Genomic DNA, 22,579 nt, shown 5'->3' with positions numbered 1-22,579 from the left:
TTATGGTTACCATAGGGAAAGAGAGGTGAAGGGGTGGATAAATTAAGAGTTTGGATTAACAGATAAAAACTACTATATATAAAATAAACAACAAGGTCCTAGTATAGCACAGGGAACTATATTCAAAATTCTGTAATAAACCATAATGGAAAAGAATGTGAAAAAGAATATATAATAGTGTATATTATTACATATAATATATATGACTGAATAACAATATATATCATATATATATATATATATGACTGAATCACTTTGCTGTACACCAAAAACTAACACATTATAAAGCAACTATACTTAAAAAATGTTTAAATTAAAAAAAAAGAGGCAGTGAAAGAAGTAAGCCTTTTATAACTATGTGATAATGTGAATACGGCAGTGACTTAGCCTGGTTAGACAAGACTCCCACGTCTCAGATCAATAGTGGGAATCAGCATCATTTAGTACTTGGAGAAGGCATCTCATCAGGGCTGCTAAAGAGAATAAAGGGGCACTAACCAAGATGAAGTGATCTGCCCACAAACAGGCCCTACTAGCAATAAAACATTCAAGTTCCAAGAATCCCTTTCGCAACAGAAGCCCAGCTAGGCACCGGTCACTTACTGGAAAGCCTTCAACTGTCTTCATGAGCACCTCCCTACACATCCCAGGGTGCGAAGGTGTCAGCCGTGGCTCAGGGAAGAGAAAGTCCCGTGTGTTTTCTTCATAGTAGGCCAACTCTTGCCACACTGCAAATAAAGGAGAAAATGCACGAGTAGATATATATTCTGAAGATGATGTATCTACATCATTTAAGCTAAATAAAAGCTTGAACTGTTGATGGCAGAGACAATACTCAGATAAAAACAGATATTTTGATCACAGCACCTGGTATTCAAGAGGCAATGTCTTCTACTACTTTTTATCTCATGCATGATTTTCAAAAGCCTTCCCAAGCATTGATCTAAAGGGTTACTCTCCAAAATAAAATAAAAAAGAACATCTCTTTCCATCCATCCATCCATCCATCCATCCATTCTTCACTTTGACAAATGTTTTCTAAGGACATACCATGGGCCAGGTCCTAGGGATAGAACAGGAACAAGGTAGACAATGTTCTGTTCACTCAAAGGTTACAGTGTAGACTAGGGTTCAATAGATTTTGTGGTGCAGGAATGTCAGTGTCCCAGTGGCCTAGAGAAGAGCCACAGCTGTGGCTCTCAGCAGTACCGATACCAACCCCAAGAACATTTTGTAAATCTGTGGGGAAATTTCAAGGGCAGGAACCAGAGGTCAGGGTGACTTGCAATGCCCAAGACACTCCTGCATGACTTTCTAACATCCTACAGACATTCTTTCAGGCAAGAAACCTTTTTACAATTATCTGAGCTGAGAACCTAACTGTTACATATAAACACAAAGCTTTTTTTTTTTTTTTTTTGCACAATTTAAAAATACACTGAATTTTCAGGAATGCAGGTGCCATGAAAACTAAGGAACAACTGTATTTTGCTTTGTCTAGATCTTTATTTACCAAGATCCTTTTGGCACTTGTGAATACTACAAATACTATATACCAAATACTATAGCTTGCTCAACATTTACATGTTAGTATACATCTCATTTCATTTTAAATCACTTTCCTTTGTGCTTCTCCTTTATATTATGGCTGAATATTACACAAATTATTTGCAGTGAGCTATATAAAGTTGGTTATATTATCTGCGGGGCTTCCCAGGTGGTGAAGAACCTGCCTGCCAATGCAGGAGACAGAAGAGATGCAGATTTGATCCCTGGGTGGGGAAGATCCCCTGGAGGAAGCAATATACTCCAGTATTCTTGCCTAGAAAATCCCAAGGACAGAGGAGCCTGTTGGGCTACAGTCTATGGGATTGCAGTCAGGCACAACTGAAGAGACTCAGCATAGCACATATTACCTACGAATATTATTTCCATATGGTCAAAAGGATAATACAAAATACTCATCACCAAAAGATAATTTCAGGTGCAATATGATTAAGAATCACTGAGCTGAAGGACAGAAAAGCTACCATCTTAGACCCTCTGGCCTATAAAGAAGGTGCTGCACAGTGGTTTGGACCAAGAGCACCATCAAAAAAGTAATTATAGTCTGTGAGGAAACTTTACTGTTTGGTGACTCTTACTTTATTTGTGAGAGGAACTCTAATGAGGGTACATTTTGTTATCTCAAATGTACAAAATAATCAACCTTACATCAAATAATCTGATGTCTTAATGTGTTCCTACTTATTCCATTTAATATGAATGCTAGATTCTAACAAGGATCAAAGCACAAAAAGAATGTATTCTACATTTTTCATCATATTTTTCTACTCCTCTCTTCAAAAACATGCTCCAGCCACAATGAACTGATATGTCTTTCCCTCCTCTGCTATGTACTTCCTCAGCTTATGCTATTTCATATAAAACATTCTTTCTTCCTTCCCATCCTGTTGAGATATTATTTATCTTTCAAGTTAGTGTCTTACAGTATCTCTAACATACTACAGACTATATAGCCCACCAGCCTTCTTTGTCCATGGGATTCTCCAGGGAAGAATACTGGAGTGGGTTGCCATTGTCTCTTCCAGGGGATATTCCTGATTCAGGGATTGAACTTGCATTTCTTATGTCTTCTGCATTGGCAGGTTCTTTACCACTAGTGCCACCCTGGGAAGCTCATCTCCAACAAAACAGGTCCAAAAGAGAACTTGATTTTTTCCACAAATAAGCTCTCCCCTACCTTCCTATTAGAGGAACCAGGACTAGTTAATCAAGCCAATACTCCAGGCTCTATTCTTTGTTCCACTCTTTCACTCCTTATAGTCATCTATTAACAAGTCCTGTTGACTACATCTTCAAAACTAATCTAAATTCTATTCCCTTCTATTGTTACAGCTACAACCACGGTCTAAACCCCCCACCTCCTCTCTCCTGGACTGCCACCATGACCTCCTAGCTAGTCTCCCTGATTTCATTCTTCCCGTACTCAAATCTATTCTCCACATACCATGACATTGTTTCAGATTTTGACTCTGACCTACTTAAAATCTTCCAATAGGCTTGCTATCATATTAAAATAAAATACAAGTATCTCATCCTAGCCTTTAAGACTCTGTATAATAAGACTCTAATAACCTCTCCTACTTCATTTATTACCACTCTCTTTAATGATTCCATAGCATCCCTTCAGCCCTTCTTGCTGTCCCTCAAACACACCAATGTCCCTCAAACACATACATCTACCTTCGATGTTTGTCCTGTTGCTTTCCCTAGGTGCATGGCCTGCTCCCTCCTAACGAAAGACAGTTATTGTTGTTCAGTCACCCAGCCGGATCCAACTCTTTGCAACCCCAAGGACTGCAGCATGCTAGGCCTCCCTGTCCCTCACCATCTCCCAAAGTTTGCCCAAGTTCATGTTCATTGCATCAGCGATGGCATCCAGCCATCTCATCCTCTGATGCCCTCTTCTCTTTCTACTCTCAATTTTTCCCAGCATCAGGGACTTTTCCAATGAGGCAGCTGTTTGCATTAGTTAGTTCAGTCGCTCAGTCATGTCTGACTCTGTGACCCCATGGACTGCAGCACGCCAGGCCTCCCTGTCCATCACCAACTCCTGGAGTTTATTCAAACTCATGTCCATTGAGTCAGTGATGCCATCCAACTATCTCATCCTCTGCTGTCCCATTCTCCTCCCGCCTTCAATCTTTCCCAGCATCAGGGTCTTTTCCAATGAGTTGGTTCTTCGAATCAGGTGGCCAAAGTATTGGAATTTCAGCTTCAACATCAGTCCTACCAATGAATATTCAGGGCTGATTTCCTTCAGGATGGACTGGGTGGATTTCCTTGCAGTCCAAGGGACTCTCTAGAGTCCACTCCAACACCACAGTTCAAAAGCATCAGTTCTTTAGTGCTCAGCTTTCTTTATAGTCCAACTCTCACACCCATACATGACAACTGAAAAAACCGTACCTTTGACTATATGGACCTTTGTTGGCAAAGTAATGTCTTGCTTTTTAATATGCTGTCTAGGTTGGTCATAACTTTTCTTACAAGGAGCAAGCCTCTTTTAATTTCATGGCTGCTGGCACCATTTGCAGTGATTTTGGAGCACCCCCAAAATAAAGTCTGCCACTGTTTCCACTGTTTCCCCATCTATTTGGCATCAAGTGATGGGACAAGACGCTATGATCTCAGTTTTCTGAAAGCTGAGCTTTAAGCCAACTTTTTCACGCTCTTCTTTCACTTTCATCAAGAGGCTCTTTAGACAGTCATCAAGACAATATGGTACTGGCACAAAGACAGAAATATAGATCAATGGAACAGAATAGAAAGCCCAGAGATAAATCCACGAACCTATGGACACCTTATCTTTGACAAAGGAGGCAAGGATATACAATGGAAAAAAGACAACCTCTTTAACAAGTGGTGCTGGGAAAACTGGTCAACCACTTGTAAAAGAATGAAGCTGAAGATGGCGGAGGAGTAGGACGGGGAGACCACTTTCTCTCCTACAAATTCATCAAAAGAATAACTGAACACAGAGCAAACTTCGCAAAACAACTTCTGATCGCTAGCTGAGGTCATCAGGCGCCCAGAAAAGCAGCCCATTGTCTTCGAAAGGAGGTAGGACAAAATATAAAAGATAAAAAGTGAGACAAAAGAGCTAAGGACGGAGATCCGTCCCGGGAAAGGAGTCTTAGGCGGCATTGCTTGGGGTAGGGTCCGGGCCTGAGTGCCCTGAGGACAATCGGAGGGAGCTTCTGTGAGTTGCCAACATGAACTGTGGGAGACCAAAGGAGAGAGAGTAAATTAACCGGCCCGAACACACTGTCGGCCGTTCGCAGAACAAAGAGACCGAGAGGGTCCAGAGAGGAGCTCGCAGGCTGCGGACCGGCCCAGCTCCGCCCGAGGCAGGAGGCAGGGGGGAGGGGAAGGTCGCAGCGAGACACAGGGCGCAGGCACCCGACCGGCGCGGGCGGGGACTGGGGCTGGGGACGCGGAGGGCAGAAGGCGCGCGCACCCGACTGGCGCCAGCGGAAACTGAGACTGGGTCCGCGGAAGGGAGGGGGCGCGCCACACCTGGGGAGAGTGCGCCCACCAAGCCCCTGGCTGCCTGGACTGCTCTGGAAGGCACAGAGAGCAGGCGCAGCTTTTCCTTCCGCGCTTTTGTGGAACACCCGAGGGCTGGAACCTCGCGCAGTGCGGGGCGCGCTCCATATAGGACAGCCGGGAGCCTGAGCGGCGCAGACGGAGAGGGCAGCGTCAGCCCCTCCCGGCAGCGCAAGCCCCTCCCCGCGGAGCGACGGAACTAGCTACCTGAATAAGAGTCCACCTCCGCCCGCCTGTGTCAGGGCGGAAATGAGGCTCTGAAGAGACCGGCAAACAGAAGCCAAATAAACAAAGGGAACCGCTTCAGAAGGGACTGGTGCAACAGATTAAAATCCCTCTAGGAAACATTGACTACACCGGAGGAGCCTGTAGATATCGAGAAGCGTAAGCTGGAACGAGGAGCTATCTGAAACTGAGCCGAACCCACACTGACTGCAACAGCTCCAGAGAAACTCCTAGATATAATTTTACTTTTTTCTCTTTTTTTATTTTTTTTTTTATTTTTTTTTATTTCTTTTCTTTTTTCTCTTTTATTTTCCTTTAAAATCCCCTATTACTCCCCCATTACTCCTTAACTTTCATTTCCATAGACTTTTACGATTTTTTAATTAGGGGGAAAAAAAAATTTTTTTTTTCTTTTTCTTTCTTTTTTTTTTTTTCTCTTTTTTTTCTTTTTCTTTCTTTTTTTTCCTTTTTTTTTCTTTCCTTTTTCTCTTCTATTTTCTATTTTTCTTTTTCTCTTATTTCTTTTAAAGTCCTCTAGTACTCCTCTACTACTGCTTAATGTTCATTTTCAATACACTATAACCTTACAAAAAAAAAAAAAAAGAAGAGAAGCCCTATTTTTAAACCGAAGATTATTCTCTCCCAATCTTGACTCTCTGTTTTCTACCTCAGAACACCTCTATTTCCTCCTTTCCCCTTCTCTTCCCAATCCAATTCTGTGAATCTTTGTAGGTGACTGGGCTACGGAGAACATTCTGGGAACAGACAGCTGCGTAGATCTGTCTCTCTCCGCTTGAGTCCCCCTTTTTCTCCTCCTGTTCATCTCTATCTCCCTCCTCCCTCTCCTCTTCTTCATGTGACTCTGTGAACCTCTCTGGGTGTCCCTAACGGGGGAGAATCTTTTAGCCATTAACCTAGAAGTTTTCTTATCAGGGCTGTATAGTTGGAGAAGTCCTGAGACTACAGGAAGAATAAAACTGAAATCCAGAGGCAGGAGACTTAAGCCCAAAACCTGAGAACACCAGAAAACTCCTGACTACAAGGAACTTTAAGTAATAAGTGACTGTCCAAAAGCCTCCATACCTACACTGAAACCAACCACCACACAAGAGCCAATAAGTTTTAGAGCAAGACATACCACGCAAATTCTCCAGCAACGCAGGAACATAGCCCTGAACATCAACATACAGGCTGCCCAAGGTCACACCTAACACATAGACCCATCTCAAAACTCATTACTGGGCACTCCATTGCTCTCCAAAGAGAAGAAATCAAGTTCCACGCACCAGAACACTGACGCAAGCTTCCCTAACCAGGAAATCTCGGCAAGCCAATCGTCTAACCCCACCCACTGGGTTAATCCTCCACAACAAAAAGGAACCACAGACCTCCAGAATACAGAAAGCCCACTCCAGATACAGCAATCTAAACAAGATGAAAAGGCAAAGAAATACCCAACAGGTAAAGGAACATGAAAAATGCCCACCAAGTCAAACAAAAGAGGAGGAGATAGGGAATCTACCTGAAAAAGAATTTAGAATAATGATAATAAAAATGATCCAAAATCTTGAAAACAAAATGGAGTTACAGATAAATAGCCTGGAAACAAAGATTGAAAAGATTCAAGAACTGTTTAATAAAGACCTAGAAGAAATAAAAAAGAGTCAATTACAAATGAATAATGCAAAGAATGAGATCAAAAACACTTTGGAGGGAACCAAGAGTAGAATAACGGAGGCAGAAGATAGGATAAGTGAGGTAGAAGATAAAATGGTGGAAATAAATGAAGCAGAGAGGAAAAAAGAAAAAAGGATCAAAAGAAATGAGGACAACCTCAGGGACCTCTGGGACACTGTGAAACACCCCAACATTCGAATCATAGGAGTTCCAGAAGAAGAAGACAAAAAGAAAGGCCATGAGAAAATACTCGAGGAGATAATAGCTGAAAACTTCCCTAAAATGGGGAAGGAAATAGCCACCCAAGTCCAAGAAACCCAGAGAGTCCCAAACAGGATAAACCCAAGGCGAAACACCCCAAGACACATATTAATCAAATTAACAAAGATCAAACACAAAGAACAAATATTAAAAGCAGCAAGGGAAAAACAACAAATAACACACAAAGGGATTCCCATAAGGATAACAGCTGATCTATCAATAGAAACCCTCCAGGCCAGAAGGGAATGGCAGGACGTACTGAAAGTAATGAAAGAGAATAACCTACAACCTAGATTACTGTATCCAGCAAGGATCTCATTCAGATATGAAGGAGAATTCAAAAGCTTTACAGATAAGCAAAAGCTGAGAGAATTCAGCACCACCAAACCAGCTCTTCAACAAATGCTAAAGGATCTTCTCTAGACAGGAAATGCAGAAAGGTTGTATAAACGTGAACCCAAAACAACAAAGTAAATGGCAACGGGACCACACCTATCAATAATTACCCTAAATGTAAATGGGTTGAATGCCCCAACCAAAAGACAAAGATTGGCTGAATGGATACAAAAACAAGACCCCTATATATGCTGTCTACAAGAGACCCACCTCAAAACAAGAGACACATACAGACTAAAAGTGAAGGGCTGGAAAAAAATATTTCATGCAAACGGAGACCAAAAGAAAGCAGGAGTCGCAACACTCATATCAGATAAAATAGACTTTCAAATAAAAGAAGTGAAAAGAGACAAAGAAGGACACTACATAATGATCAAAGGATCAATCAAAAAAGAAGATATAACAATTATAAATATATATGCACCCAACATAGGAGCACCACAATATGTACGGCAAACGCTAACGAGTATGAAAGAGGAAATTAATAGTAACACAATAATAGTGGGAGACTTTAATACCCCACTCACAACTATGGATAGATCAACTAAACAGAAAATTAACAAGGAAACACAAACCTTAAATGACACAATGGACCAGCTAGACCTAATTGATATCTATAGGACATTTCACCCCAAAACAATCAACTTCACCTTTTTCTCAAGTGCACACGGAACCTTCTCCAGAATAGATCACATCCTGGGCCATAAATCTGGTCTTGGAAAATTCAAAAAAATTGAAATCATTCCAGTCATCTTTTCTGACCACAGTGCAGTAAGATTAGATCTCAATTGCAGGGAAAAAATTGTTAAAACTTCAAACATATGGAGGCTAAATAACACGCTTCTGAATAACCAACAAATCATAGAAGAAATCAAAAAAGAAATCAAAATATGTATAGAAATGAATGAAAATGAAAACACAACAACCCAAAACCTATGGGACACTGTAAAAGCAGTGCTAAGGGGAAGGTTCATAGCATTACAGGCTTACATCAAGAAACAGGAAAAAAACCAATTAAATAACCTAACTCTACACCTAAAGCAATTAGAGAAGGAAGAAATGAAGAACCCCAGAGTTAGCAGAAGGAAAGAAATCTTAAAAATCAGGGCAGAAATAAATGCAAAAGAAACTAAAGAGACCATAGCAAAAATCAACAAAGCTAAAAGCTGGTTTTTTGAAAAAATAAACAAAATTGACAAACCATTAGCAAGACTCATTAAGAAACAAAGAGAGAAAAACCAAATTAACAAAATTAGAAATGAAAATGGAGAGATCACAACAGACAACACTGAAATACAAAGGATCATAAGAGACTACTACCAGCAGCTCTATGCCAATAAAATGGACAACTTGGATGAAATGGACAAATTCTTAGAAAAGTATAACTTTCCAAAACTGAACCAGGAAGAAATAGAAGATCTTAACAGACCCATCACAAGCAAGGAAATCGAAACTGTCATCAAAAATCTTCCAGCAAACAAAAGCCCAGGACCAGATGGCTTCACAGCTGAATTCTACCAAAAATTTACAGAAGAGCTAACACCTATCTTACTCAAACTCTTCCAGAAAATTGCAGAAGAAGGTAAGCTTCCAAACTCATTCTATGAGGCCATCATCACCCTAATTCCAAAACCAGACAAAGATGCCACAAAAAAAGAAAACTACAGGCCAATATCACTGATGAACATAGATGCAAAAATCCTTAACAAAATTCTAGCAAACAGAATCCAACAACATATTAAAAAAATCATACACCATGACCAAGTGGGCTTTATCCCAGGAATGCAAGGATTCTTTAATATCCGCAAATCAATCAATGTAATACACCACATTAACAAATTGAAAGATAAAAACCATATGATTATCTCAATAGATGCAGAGAAAGCCTTTGACAAAATTCAACACTCATTTATGATTAAAACTCTCCAAAAAGCAGGAATAGAAGGAACATACCTCAACATAATAAAAGCTATATATGACAAACCCACAGCAAGCATCACCCTCAATGGTGAAAAATTGAAGGCATTTCCCCTGAAATCAGGAACAAGACAAGGGTGCCCACTCTCACCACTACTATTCAACATAGTGTTGGAAGTTCTGGCCACAGCAATCAGAGCAGAAAAAGAAGTAAAAGGAATCCAGAGAGGAAAAGAAGAAGTAAAACTCTCACTGTTTGCAGATGACATGATCCTCTACATAGACAACCCTAAAGACTCTACCAGAAAATTACTAGAGCTAATCAATGAATATAGTAAAGTTGCAGGATATAAAATTAACACACAGAAATCCCTTGCATTCCTATATACTAACAATGAAAAAACAGAAAGAGAAATTAAGGAAACAATACCATTCACCATTGCAACAAAAAGAATAAAATACTTAGGAGTATATCTACCTAAAGAAACAAAGGACCTATACATAGAAAACTATAAAACACTGATGAAAGAAATCAAAGAGGACACAAACAGATGGAGAAACATACCGTGTTCATGGATTGGAAGAATTAATATTGTCAAAATGGCTATTCTACCCAAAGCAGTCTATAGATTCAATGCAATCCCTATCAAGCTACCAACGGTATTTTTCACAGAACTAGACCAAAGAATTTCACAATTTGTATGGAAATACAAAAAACCTCGAGTAGCCAAAGTAATCTTGAGAAAGAAGAATGGAGCTGGAGGAATCAACCTGCCTGACTTCAGACTCTACTACAAAGCCACAGTCATCAAGACAGTATGGTACTGGCACAAAGACAGAAATATAGATCAATGGAACAGAATAGAAAGCCCAGAGATAAATCCACGAACCTATGGACACCTTATCTTTGACAAAGGAGGCAAGGATATACAATGGAAAAATGACAACCTCTTTAACAAGTGGTGCTGGGAAAACTGGTCAACCACTTGTAAAAGAATGAAACTAGAACACTTTCTAACACCATACACAAAAATAAACTCAAAATGGATTAAAGATCTAAATGTAAGAACAGAAACTCTAAAACTCCTAGAGGAGAACATAGGCAAAACACTCTCCGACAGAAATCACAGCAGGATCCTCTATGACCCACCTCCAAGAATACTGGAAATAAAAGCAAAAATAAGCAAATGGGACCTAATGAAACTTAAAAGCTTTTGCACAACAAAGGAAACTATAAGTAAGGTGAAAAGACAGCCCTCAGATTGGGAGAAAATAATAGCAAACGAAGCAACAGACAAAGGATTAATCTCAAAATATACAAGCAACTCCTGCAGCTCAATTCCAGAAAAATAAATGACCCAATCAAGAAATGAGCCAAAGAACTAAACAGACATTTCTCCAAAGAAGACATACAGATGGCTAACAAACACATGAAAAGATGCTCAACATTACTCATTATCAGAGAAATGCAAATCAAAACCACAATGAGGTACCATTATACGCCAGTCAGGATGGCTGCTATCCAAAAGTCTACAAGTAATAAATGCTGGAGAGGGTGTGGAGAAAAGGGAACCCTCTTACACTGTTGGTGGGAATGCAAACTAGTACAGCCGCTCTGGAGAACAGTGTGGAGATTCCTTAAAAAACCAGAAATAGAATTGCCATATGACCCAGCAATACCACTTCTGGGCATACACACTGAGGAAACCAGATCTGAAAGAGACACGTGCACCCCAATGTTCATCGCAGCACTGTTTATAATAGCCAGGACATGGAAGCAACCTAGATGCCCATCAGCAGATGAATGGATAAGGAAGCTGTGGTACATATACACCATGGAATATTACTCAGCCATTAAAAAGAATGCATTTGAATCAGTTCTAATGAGATGGATGAAACTGGAGCACATTAAACAGAGTAAAGTAAGCCAGAAAGATAAAGACCATTACAGTATACTAACACATACATATGGAATTTAGAAAGATGGTAATGATACCCCTATATGCAAAACAGAAAAAGAGACACAGATGTACAGAACAGACTTTTGGACTCTGTGGGAGAAGGCGAGGGTGGGATGTTTCGAGAGAACAGCATCGAAACATGTATATTATCTATGGTGAAACAGATCACCAGCCCAGGTTGGGTTCATGAGACAAGTGCTCAGGGCTGGTGCACTGGGAAGACCCAGAGGGATCGGGTAGAGAGGGAGGTGGGAGGGGGGATCGGGATGGGGAACACATGTAAATCCATGGCTGATTCATGTCAATGTATGACAAAAACCACTACAGTATTGTAAAGTAATTAGCTTCCAACTAATAAAAATAAATGGAAAAAAAAAGAGTTAGAAATGAAAAAGAAAAAAAAGAGGCTCTTTAGTTCTTCTTCACTTTCTGCCATAAGGGTGGTGTCATCTGCATATCTGAGGTTATTGATATTTCTCCTGGCAATCTTTGATTCCAGCTTGTGCCTCCTCCAGCCCAGCATTTCTCAAGATGTTCTCTGCATGTAAGTTAAATAAGCAGGGTGACAACATAGAGCCTTGATATACTCCTTTCCTGATTTTGAACCACTCTGTTGTTCCATGTCCAGTTCTAACTGTTGCTTCCTAACCTGCATACAGAGTTCTCAAGAGGCAGGTCAGGTGGTCTGGTATTTTCATCTCTTTAAGAATTTTCCACAGTTTGTGGTGATCCACACAGTCAAAGGCTTTGGCATAGTCAATAAAGCAGAAGTAGAAGTTTTTCTGGAACTCTCTTGTTTTTTCAATGATACAATGGATCTTGGCAATTTGATCTCTAGTTCCTCTGTCTTTTATAAGTCCAGCATGAACATCCAGAAGTTCACAGTTCACGTACTGTTGGAGCCTCGCTTGGAGAATTTTGAGCATTACTTTGCTAGCATGTGAGATGAGTGCAATTGTGTGGTAGTTTGAGCATTCTTTGGCATTGCCTTTCTTTCGTATTGGAGTGAAAACTGACCTTTTCCAGTTCTGTGGCCACTGCTGAGTTTTCCAAATTTGCTGGCATATTGAGTGCAGCACTTTCACAGCATCATCCTTTAGGATTTGAAACAGCTTAATTGGAATTCCATCACCTCCATTAGTTTTGTTCATAGTGATGCTACTGAAGGCCCACTTGACTTCCCACTCCAGGTTGTCTGGCTATAGGTGAGTGACCATACCATCGTGATCATCTGAGTAGTGAATATCTTTTTGCTATAGTTCTTCTGTGTATTCTTGCCACCTCTTCTTAATATGTTCTGCTTCTGTTAGGTCCATATCATTTCTGTCCTTTATTGAGCCCATTCTTGCATGAAATGTTCCCAGTATCTCTAATTTTCTTGAAGAGATCTCTAGTCTTTCCCATTCTATTGTTTTCCTCTATTTTTCCTCCACCATAGTTTGTCTCAGGTCAAACAGGGAGGGAACATAGCCCTGCCTTTAAACAGAAAATTGGATTAAAGATTTACTGAGCATGGACCCACTCATCAGAACATGACCCAGTTTCCCCCTCAATCAGTCTCTCCCATCAGGAAGCTTCCATAAGCCTCTTATCCTTCCCCATCAGAGGGCTGAAAACCACAATCACAGAAAACTAACCAATCTGATCACATGGACCACAGCCTTGTCTAACTCAATGAAACTATGAGCCATGCAGTGTAGGGCCACCCAAGATGGACAGGTCATGGTGGAGACTTCTGACAACACATGCTCCACTGGAGAAGGGAATGGCAAACCACTTCAGTATTCTTGCCTTGAGAACCCCATGAACAGTATGAAAAAGCAAAAAGATAGCACAATGAAAGATGAACTCCCCAGGTCAGTAGGTGCCCCATATACTACTGGAGATCAGTTGAGAAATAACTCCAGAAAGAATGGAGAGACAGAGCCAAAGCAAAAACAACACACAGTTGTGGATGTGACTGGTGATAGAAGTAAAGCCTGATGCTATAAAAAGCAATATTGCATAGGAAGCTGGAATGTTAGGTCCACGAACCAAGGCAAATTGGAAATGGTCAAATAGGAGATGGCAAGAGTGAACATTAACATTTTAGGAATCAGCAAACTAAAATGGACTAGAATGGGTGAATTTAACTCAGATGACCATTATATCTACTACTGTGGACAAGAATCCCTTAGAATAACTGGAGTACCCGTCATAGTCAACATAAGAGCCCGAAATGCAGTACTTGGATGCAATCTCAAAAACAACAGAATGATCTCCGTTCATTTCCAAGGCAAACCAATCAATATCACAATAATCCAAGTTTATGTCCCAACCAGAAGCTGAAATTAAACGGTTCTATGAAGACCTACAAGACCTTTTAGAACTAACACCCAAAAAATGATGTCCTTTTCATTATAGGGGATGGGAATGTAAAAGTAGGAAGTCAAGAAATACCTGGAGTAACAGGCAAATTTGGCCTAGGAGTACAGAATGAAGCAGGACAAAGGCTAATAGAGTTTTGCCAAGAGAACACACTCGTCATTACAAACACCCTCTTTCAACAACTCAAGAGACAACTCTACACATGGACATCACCAGATGGTCAGTACCAAAATCAGACTGATTATATTCTTTGCAGCCAAAGATGAAGAAGCTCTATATAGTCAGCAAAAACAAGACCAGAAGCTGACTGGCTCAGATCATGAACTCCTTGTTGCCAAATTCAGACTTAAATTGAGTATGGAAAACCACTTGACCATTCAGGTATGACCTAAATCAAATCCCTTAGGATTATACAGTGGAAGTGACAAATTGATTCAAGGGATTAGATCTGATAGAGTGCCTGAAGAACTACAGGTGGAGGTTCATGACATTGTACAAGAGGCAGTGATCAAGACCATCCCCAAGGGATAGAAATGCAAAAAGGCAAAATGGTTGTCTGAGGAGACCTTACAAATAGCTATGAAAAGAAGAGAAGCTAAAGGCAAAGGAGAAAAGGAAAGATATACCCATCTGAATGCCCAAAGAATAGCAAGGAGAGATAAGATAGCCTTCCTCAATGATCAATGCAAAAAAATAGAGGAAAACAATAGAATGGGAAAGGCTAGAGATCTCTTCAAGAAAATTAGAGATACTGGGAACATTTCATGCAAGAATGGGCTCAATAAAGGACAGAAATGGTATGGACCTAACAGAAGCAGAACATATTAAGAAGAGGTGGCAAGAATACACAGAAGAACTATACAAAAGAGATCTTCACTACTCAGATAATCACAATGATGTGATCACTCACCTAGAGCCAGACATCCTGGAGTGGGAAGTCAAGTGGGCCTTCAGTAGCATCACTATGAACAAAACTAATGGAGGTGATGGAATTCCGATTAAGCTATTTCAAATCCTAAAGGATGATGCTGTGAAAGTGCTGCACTCAATATGCCAGCAAATTTGGAAAACTCAGCAGTGGCCACAGGACTGGAAAAGGTCAGTTTTCACTCCAATACGAAAGAAAGGCAATGCCAAAGAATGCTCAAACTACCACACAATTGCACTCATCTCACACGCTAGCAAAGTAATGCTCAAAATTCTCCAAGCCAGGCTTCAACAGTACGTGAACTGTGAACTTCTGGATGTTCATGCTGGACTTATAAAAGACAGAGGAACTAGAGATCAAATTGCCAAGATCCGTTGTATCATTGAAAAAACAAGAGAGTTCCAGAAAAACTTCTACTTCTGCTTTATTGACTATGCCAAAACCTTTTGATTGTGTGGATCACAAGAAACTGTTCGCATTAGATGACCAAAATACTAGAGTTTCAATGTCATCATCAGTCCTTCCAGTGAGTATTCAGGGTTGATTTCCCTTAAGATTGACTCAAGGTTGACTTAAGATTAACCTCCCTCTTGTCCAAGGGACTCTGAGGAGTCTTTTACAGCACCACAGTTTGAAGGCATCAATTCTTCGGCACTCTGCCTTCTTTATAGTCCAGCTCTCATTTGACCACTGGGAAGACCACAGCCTTGACTATATGGACTTCTGTTGGCAGAGTAATGTCTCTACTTTTCAACACACTGTCTAGGTTTATCAATGAATGACAGATCTTGGTTTAAATGTCATCTCATTAGAAAGGGAGCAACCCAACCTACAGGAGCCTGTCACTCCTTACCATATCCCCCTATATTACTTTCAACCTAATAGTTATCACTAACTGCTATTTTTGTTCAGGTATTCATTCATTATCTGCTACCATGAATGCTCCATGAAAGCAGTAACTGTTCCATTCATCATTAAATTCCTGCCAAGATTGTCCCTAGAAAGGTGTGCGCTTAGGTCAGTTACTAGTACAGGGCTCAGCCAAGACAATCTTGCCTGAAAAGGAATCATACTGTCAGCATCATTCATAGGTCCCTTGAGATATCATTCAAGACAGACCTATTAAAATTTAATCAAAATGTCCAGAAATGAGTGGAAACCTAGATGAGTGGGATGAGGGGTAGGGTGGGAGGGAGGTTCAAGAGGGTGGGGATATATATATACTCTTAGCTGATTCATGTTGTTGTACATCAGAAACCAATACAACACTGTAAAGCAATTATCCTCCAATTAAAAATAAAATTTACAAAAAGAAAGAAAGGAGTGGTAAAGTGCAGCAACCCTTTCCCAAACCTGTGAAACAGTGCCTGAGCATAGTGAGTACTATTTTATAACTGCTTCTTGAATGAATGAACATAATGATTAATACATTAACCACTCAGTAGGTACTAGTTACCCTCTGTAAGAATGAGTTTCCACAACTGTAAAAAAAAAAAAAAAGAGGGGGGCACAGACTAAATGTTCTCTAAAATCTTTGCCAATCTTATCATTCATTCATTTTTTAATAATTTCTTTTCATTCATATATTCAAGAAATATGCATTGAGAACATACTATGTGCCAGGAGTTCTAGACATTAGATGGATGCTACTGAACAAGATGGATACAAGACCTATCCTCCCGACATTTACAGTCTGTAATTATTAAACAATCATTCAAATAAGCATACAATTTAAAATGATGATAAAGGAAATTCTGTGGCAGTCCAGTGGTTAGGACTCAGCATTTCCACTGCAGGGGGGGCATGGGTTCAATCCCTGGTCAGAGAACTAAGATCCCACATTCTACATGCCATGCAACTCGGCCAAAATAAATAAAATGATGATTCAGAGAAAGATAGGGAGAGAGGCAGGAAAGTGGGTGGAATTCTAAAATCAATCTTCTACTTCATTCACTAGTTTCATGCAGGCCTTGTTTTGTCAATGCTCCTTTTAAAACACTTTCTGTGATGGGTATGACCTCCTACCTTTGTTAGCCAGAAATAGACTTCCTCATATCAGGGCCCAAAAGTGCCACCTGAAAATGGGAAGTGAAATAACAATTTCTTCACCCATTATTAGCAATAAAACACAACTTTTTACTGAAGCCCAGACCACAGTGGTAAAAAACTACTTTAGGTTCATAGAGAGCTGGTTCAAACCGTTGTTTCACCAATTACCAGCTATGTGACTTTGAGCAAATCTTGTATATTTCTTAAATTCCTTTTCCTCTTCAGGGAAATGCAGAATTCATAATAGCACTTGTCCCTTAGGTCTACTGTGAGGACAAATGACAAACATGTGAAGCACAGAGCACAATGACCGGCTTTACCTCCCATGATCACAAATGCTCTGTGATACCAGCCCAGCAGTGTTCCCAGCACTACTGGCCTCCATGAACATTGTGTGTTTGCAGCCATATGTTCCTACCGAGAACATGTGTATGCATGGTGTGATGCTCTATGATGGGCTTTTCCTTTTTTCTTTTGTTATGTTTTTGGCTAGTTCTTATCACCACATCCAAAGTGATAGCTACTGCTTATTATTCCTACATTTAGCAGGAATTAAAATAAAAATGGGAGGTCCAAGGGTTGAAAGTGAGTTCTGCTATCTTTGGAATCACAGAAATTAAAAGAAACTGGAAAAAAAAAAAAAAGAAGTGAGACTGAAATAGGGTTAGAGAAACAGAAGGCAGTAAAGCTTTTCAATTCTGTCTCTCTGGTTTGCTCATCTTCTAAAGATCCAAACTGCCACCCAGAGTAAAAATGTCAGAACACCAAGGGGATGTTACAGCAAGAGCCAAGGTTACAAGTAATAAATAGACATATGTACAGGCTGAGCAACTCTCATAGGCCAAGTGAAATGTCCGAAAGAGCTCAGTGTTCTTAATAATCTAATGGCACAGATAGGGAAGTCATCAATGCCATCAATGAGAAAGATTTCCCCAGAAAATGAAACAAATGAGACTTCAAGAGGAATAATGACTTTAATAACAATACTAGTTCTAGACATAGCTAACATTTATAGAGCACATCAGAATTGACAGCTTGTTTCCCAGTATGGAGTCTCATTTGATTACCTCTTTATAGGTAATTGAGGCTCTGAGAGTTGAAGACACTTGTTCTAACGCCATGTGGCAAAGTAAAAATTCACAACCAGATCACTGGATTTCCCTGGTGGCACACTGGATGAGAAGCCACCTTCCAAAACAGGAGACACAGGTTCAATCCCTGGTCCAGGAAGATTCCAAATGCTGTGGAGCAACTAAGCCTGTGCACCACAACTACTTAGCCCGCCTGTGTGCTGCAGCTACTGAAACCCACGTGCCCAGAGCCAGTGCTCTGCAGCAAGAGAAACCACCGCAACGAGAAGCCCATGCAACACAACGAAGACCAAAGAAAAATAAATATAAATAAATAAATTCTTAAAAAAACAAAACAACAGATCATCTGAGGCAGGAGTTCTTTCCTTGCTGATGCCTAGTAAACATTACTCCAAAGTATAAAATCAGGCTCTGATTCAGGGAACGGATGCCCATTAAAAGAGTATGTTAAAAACTGGACAGAATATACATGACTTATCTGAAAGTAGAAGTTTTTATTTAATAGGTCAATAAAAGAAAGCACCAAGCTCATTGTCAAACAGGATTATGCTGCCCCCCTGTGTCTATTTGCTTTTTCCCATCTTTGTAAACTGAAGACCCAGGAGTTTTTATTGCTTCTAAGCCAAATTACTAGATTTCTCCATTCTTTAGCAATACAATCCTATGCAAATCTGAGGTACTTATCTAACAAACTTAATGGTCAGAATATGTCTTAGTGCTACGAAAAAATATCAGACACAGTAATACTGACAACAAAATTAAAAGGTAACAATTCAGCCAATGAAGAATTGATCCCTGAGAACCTAAATGTGGCCCATATGACTCCACAGCACAGTCCACTTGAGACTTTAACCAAATCATTTTTACTTAATTATCTAGTATCAAGAACCAGCAGATCTAGAGGGCTCATGTCACCACTCTATGCCTGGTGCCACCAGCATAATACCAAGAAGTGGCACAGGGTAGGGCATTTTCTGAGATATAACTCCAATAAACAGATGTTGCACAAACTAATGGATCAATCTATAAATATTTGAAGCTGAACAAAATTAATTCTATTGAACGATTCAAGTTTAATCCAACTAAAATTACAATCTGAAATGGAAGGATAATAAAGAAAAAGAAGACAAGTGTAATAAAGCCTTCACTTTGTACCTTTTATATCTGATTAATTTCTAAGTTATAATCTATAACCATGCATTCAGTTTCAACACTCTCCAGTTATTACAGTTTTGAACTATTCTTGCAATATTCTCACAGATGGATTTCTAGTCAAGTGAAAAACAAATGGCAGTCAAAAATATATCTGAAGTTTCAGGAAATACATATTCAACCTATATATATATGTACATATACTAAATATTAGATATATTTAATATTTATGTACTTATATGTGAGTGTGTGTTTGTGCATATATCTATATATTTTAGGACTCATTGAATATACTAAATACATTTTATATATATTAAATGTATTATAAAAGGCATAAAAAAGATACACAACAAATTGTTAATAGCAATTATTGTCAGAGGTTGTTGATGAATATGGCCCTTTACTTAGTTAGTTAAAATTTTTACCGTAAGAATATTTAGCTATTGGGTAACTTTTTTAACTCACAAAAAATTAAATAAGACCTGGTGCTGCTTCTATTTCATTAGCAAACTAAAATATAACTTGCCACTTATGATAGATGTTTGAACATAAAACTGGGTCAAATTAAAAACTCAGTGCCCTGATTTTAGCTTGTCACTTTCTTCCCTCTGTTCTGCCTACCTAAGAAACCACAGACATATATAAGAGTGTCCATCCCCAGACCCACTGAGATCTTAGGGTTCTTGTCTGTTTTTAGGACCTGCCTTGGCCAATAAACCAACAGGAAGAAAGAACGACAGACTTTGGGTCCACTCTACTGGGGCCCTTGATCTGCTCCAAACCACCACAGTGAGCAGGGCCACAGTCTTCAGAAAAGCCTCCACAGCCACCTCTGTTTTAGCTGAGGTATCTGCCAGGCTCACCACCTTCTCCCATGCTTTCTTAAGAAAAAGAAAATTTCACACAATGAAATATGAAAGTAATGCAAACATATGTATTAAGCATAACGGATTTAAAATTTTGGTGAAAATATCAGGAATTTACACCAAAATGCAATGCTAATATCCAGACATCGCTCCACAGGTAATCAAAGGACACTGACCATCATGTTATACAGAAGGAAAGAAAACAAATTATAATATAGGAAAGTGGAAACTTTTAAGAATTTAAAATGTTAAGTTTGTCACAAATCACATCTAAAAAGAAGGGACCAAAAATACAGTAAAATATATTTTAAAGAAATTATTACACACTTTTTAAACACAAAAAAATCCAAATGATAGCATCTAGCATTAGCCAGGGTATGGGAAGCAAGTACACTATACAATGTTAAATGCAGTAAAAATAATGGAAACTTGCCCGGGATCAGTTTACTCCCAGTTTATAAGATATGGTTCAATCTAGCAATTCTATCCTTTACAAATATATTAAGAGAAAAAATAATTGTTGTAAATATAAAGACAAAGAAAGACAAAGAAATCCTAATGTTCAACAATATGAATTTAAGGTTCATAGTAACGCTATGGAAAATACATAGCTATTGAAAATGACAAATAAGTTACCTATACATAACAATTTGGAGCGAAAAAGTAAAACAAAAAATATTATTTACATACTTCTTACAGACCTATAAAAATACAAGTAAATTCATGAAATTATTTTATGATATAAAAAATAATGCTTTTTGGCCTATGTTTTTAAAAACTACAATATAAGGACTTCCCTGGTAAGATTCAACGGTAAAGAATCTGCCTGCCAATGCAGGAAACATGGGTCTGATCCCTAATCTGGGAAGATTCCACATGCCATGGGAGCAACTAAGCCCACGCACCACAGCTATTGAGCCTGTGCTCTAGAGCCCGGGAGCCGCAACTCCTAAGACCATGTGCTGCAACTACTGAAGCCTGGCCACACTAGAGCCTGAGCTCAGCAGCAAGAGAAGTCCGCACAATGAGAAGCCCACACACTGCAATGAAGAGCAGCCACTGCTCGCCACAATTAGAGAAAGGCCACAGAGCTTCAAAGACCCAGCACTGCTGCTGCTGCTAAGTCACTTCAGTTGTGTCCGACTCTGTGCGATGCCATAGACAGCAGCCCACCAGGCTCCCCCGTCCCTGGGATTCTCCAGGCAAGAACACTGGAGTGGGCTGCCATTTCCTTCTCCAAGACCCAGCACAGTCACAAACAAAACAAATAAATAATTAAAAATTAGTTTTAAAAAATTACAATATAACAGTGACATATAATTGGGGAAGCTAGTAAAAGACAATATATATGATCTTATTTACTTAAAAAATCCATATCCATATGTCCTTCTAACCACAGAAAAGTATCAAGAAACATGACCACCAAGTATCACCAAAATATAAATAAAAGTTTCTTCATAATTTGGGAGTGCTTTTTACAAGTCAAAACTGTGAAGTTGGGAAGGGAAAAGGTAAAATGTATGGTAGCAAAGATCAGAAGAGTATGTGAGATGTTTCTGAGTTTTAGGTATCCTCTCTCTTTCTCTCTCTCTCTCTTTCTCACACACAGAGACTTTAAAATCACCAGATAATCAGCCACATTGAGAAACTCTGAGAACTGGTGTCACCAGGTGGAAGTTACTACTTGCTCTCACTGGCTCAGGTCTCTTGCATAACACAAAACAAAGGTATTACAGAATGTTTTCCTCCTCAAGTCCCATGATTCCTGCACAGAGGTCACAAACTTTTTCTGCAAAGGGCCAGAAAGTAAAGCGTTTTAAGCTTTGAAAGCCATATAGTCACAACTAGTCAACTCTCACTGTAACACAAAAGCAGCCATAAACACTTCTATGAATGAGTGTAGATAAAAACATCACAGATCATGAAATTCGAAGTTCATATAATTTCCATTGATCAATAAATCTCTTTCTTTAAAAAAATTTTTTTCCAACCATTTAAAAATGTAAAAACCACAGACAGTTTGTTTGGCAGTTCCTTAAAAAGCTAAACATGGAATTACCATATGATCTATCAATTCCACTCCTAAGTATATAACCGAATATGAGAACCAAAAACACATACTTACACAACTTGTACAGGAATGTTCACAGAAGTGCTACTCATAATATCCAAACAGTGGAAACAACCCTAAGGTCCATCAATTGATGAGTGGATAAACAAAATATGGCATATTCATATAAAAGATCATTAGTTATAAAGAGGAAGGAAGTACTGATAATATGCTACAACAAGGATGAACTTTGAAAACATTTTGCTAACTGAAAGAAGTCAGACATAAAGGGCACAAATTACCTAATTCCATTTACATGAAAAGTCCAGTATGAGCAAATCAACTAGAGACAGAAATTAGATTAGTGGTGGCCAGGGGTTGGGAGGAAGAAAGAATGAAGAGTGAGTGCTAATGAGCACAGGGTTTCTTTGGAGGGAATAAAAATTCTAAAACTAGATAAGTGGTGATGGCTACACAATCTTGTGAACATACTAAAAACAACTGAATTGTATACTTGAAAATGGTGA

General features: G+C 39.3%; 1 protein-coding gene across 1 annotated transcript in view; it reads right to left on the bottom strand.

Moving 5' to 3' along the window:
- The window catches only part of SPATA6L (spermatogenesis associated 6 like), a 64,477-nt gene that overhangs the window by 26,992 nt on the left and 14,906 nt on the right, over positions 1-22,579 (bottom strand). Inside the window, exon 5 of the mRNA XM_061132317.1 lies at positions 604-728. Coding sequence (XP_060988300.1) covers positions 604-728 — 125 coding nt within the window. The remainder of the gene's footprint in view (positions 1-603; positions 729-22,579) is intronic.

The sequence above is a fragment of the Dama dama genome, chromosome 29 (assembly GCF_033118175.1).
Source record: "Dama dama isolate Ldn47 chromosome 29, ASM3311817v1, whole genome shotgun sequence".
Classification (NCBI taxonomy): Eukaryota; Metazoa; Chordata; class Mammalia; order Artiodactyla; family Cervidae; genus Dama; species Dama dama.
This window is presented reverse-complemented; position numbering and strand designations above follow the sequence as displayed.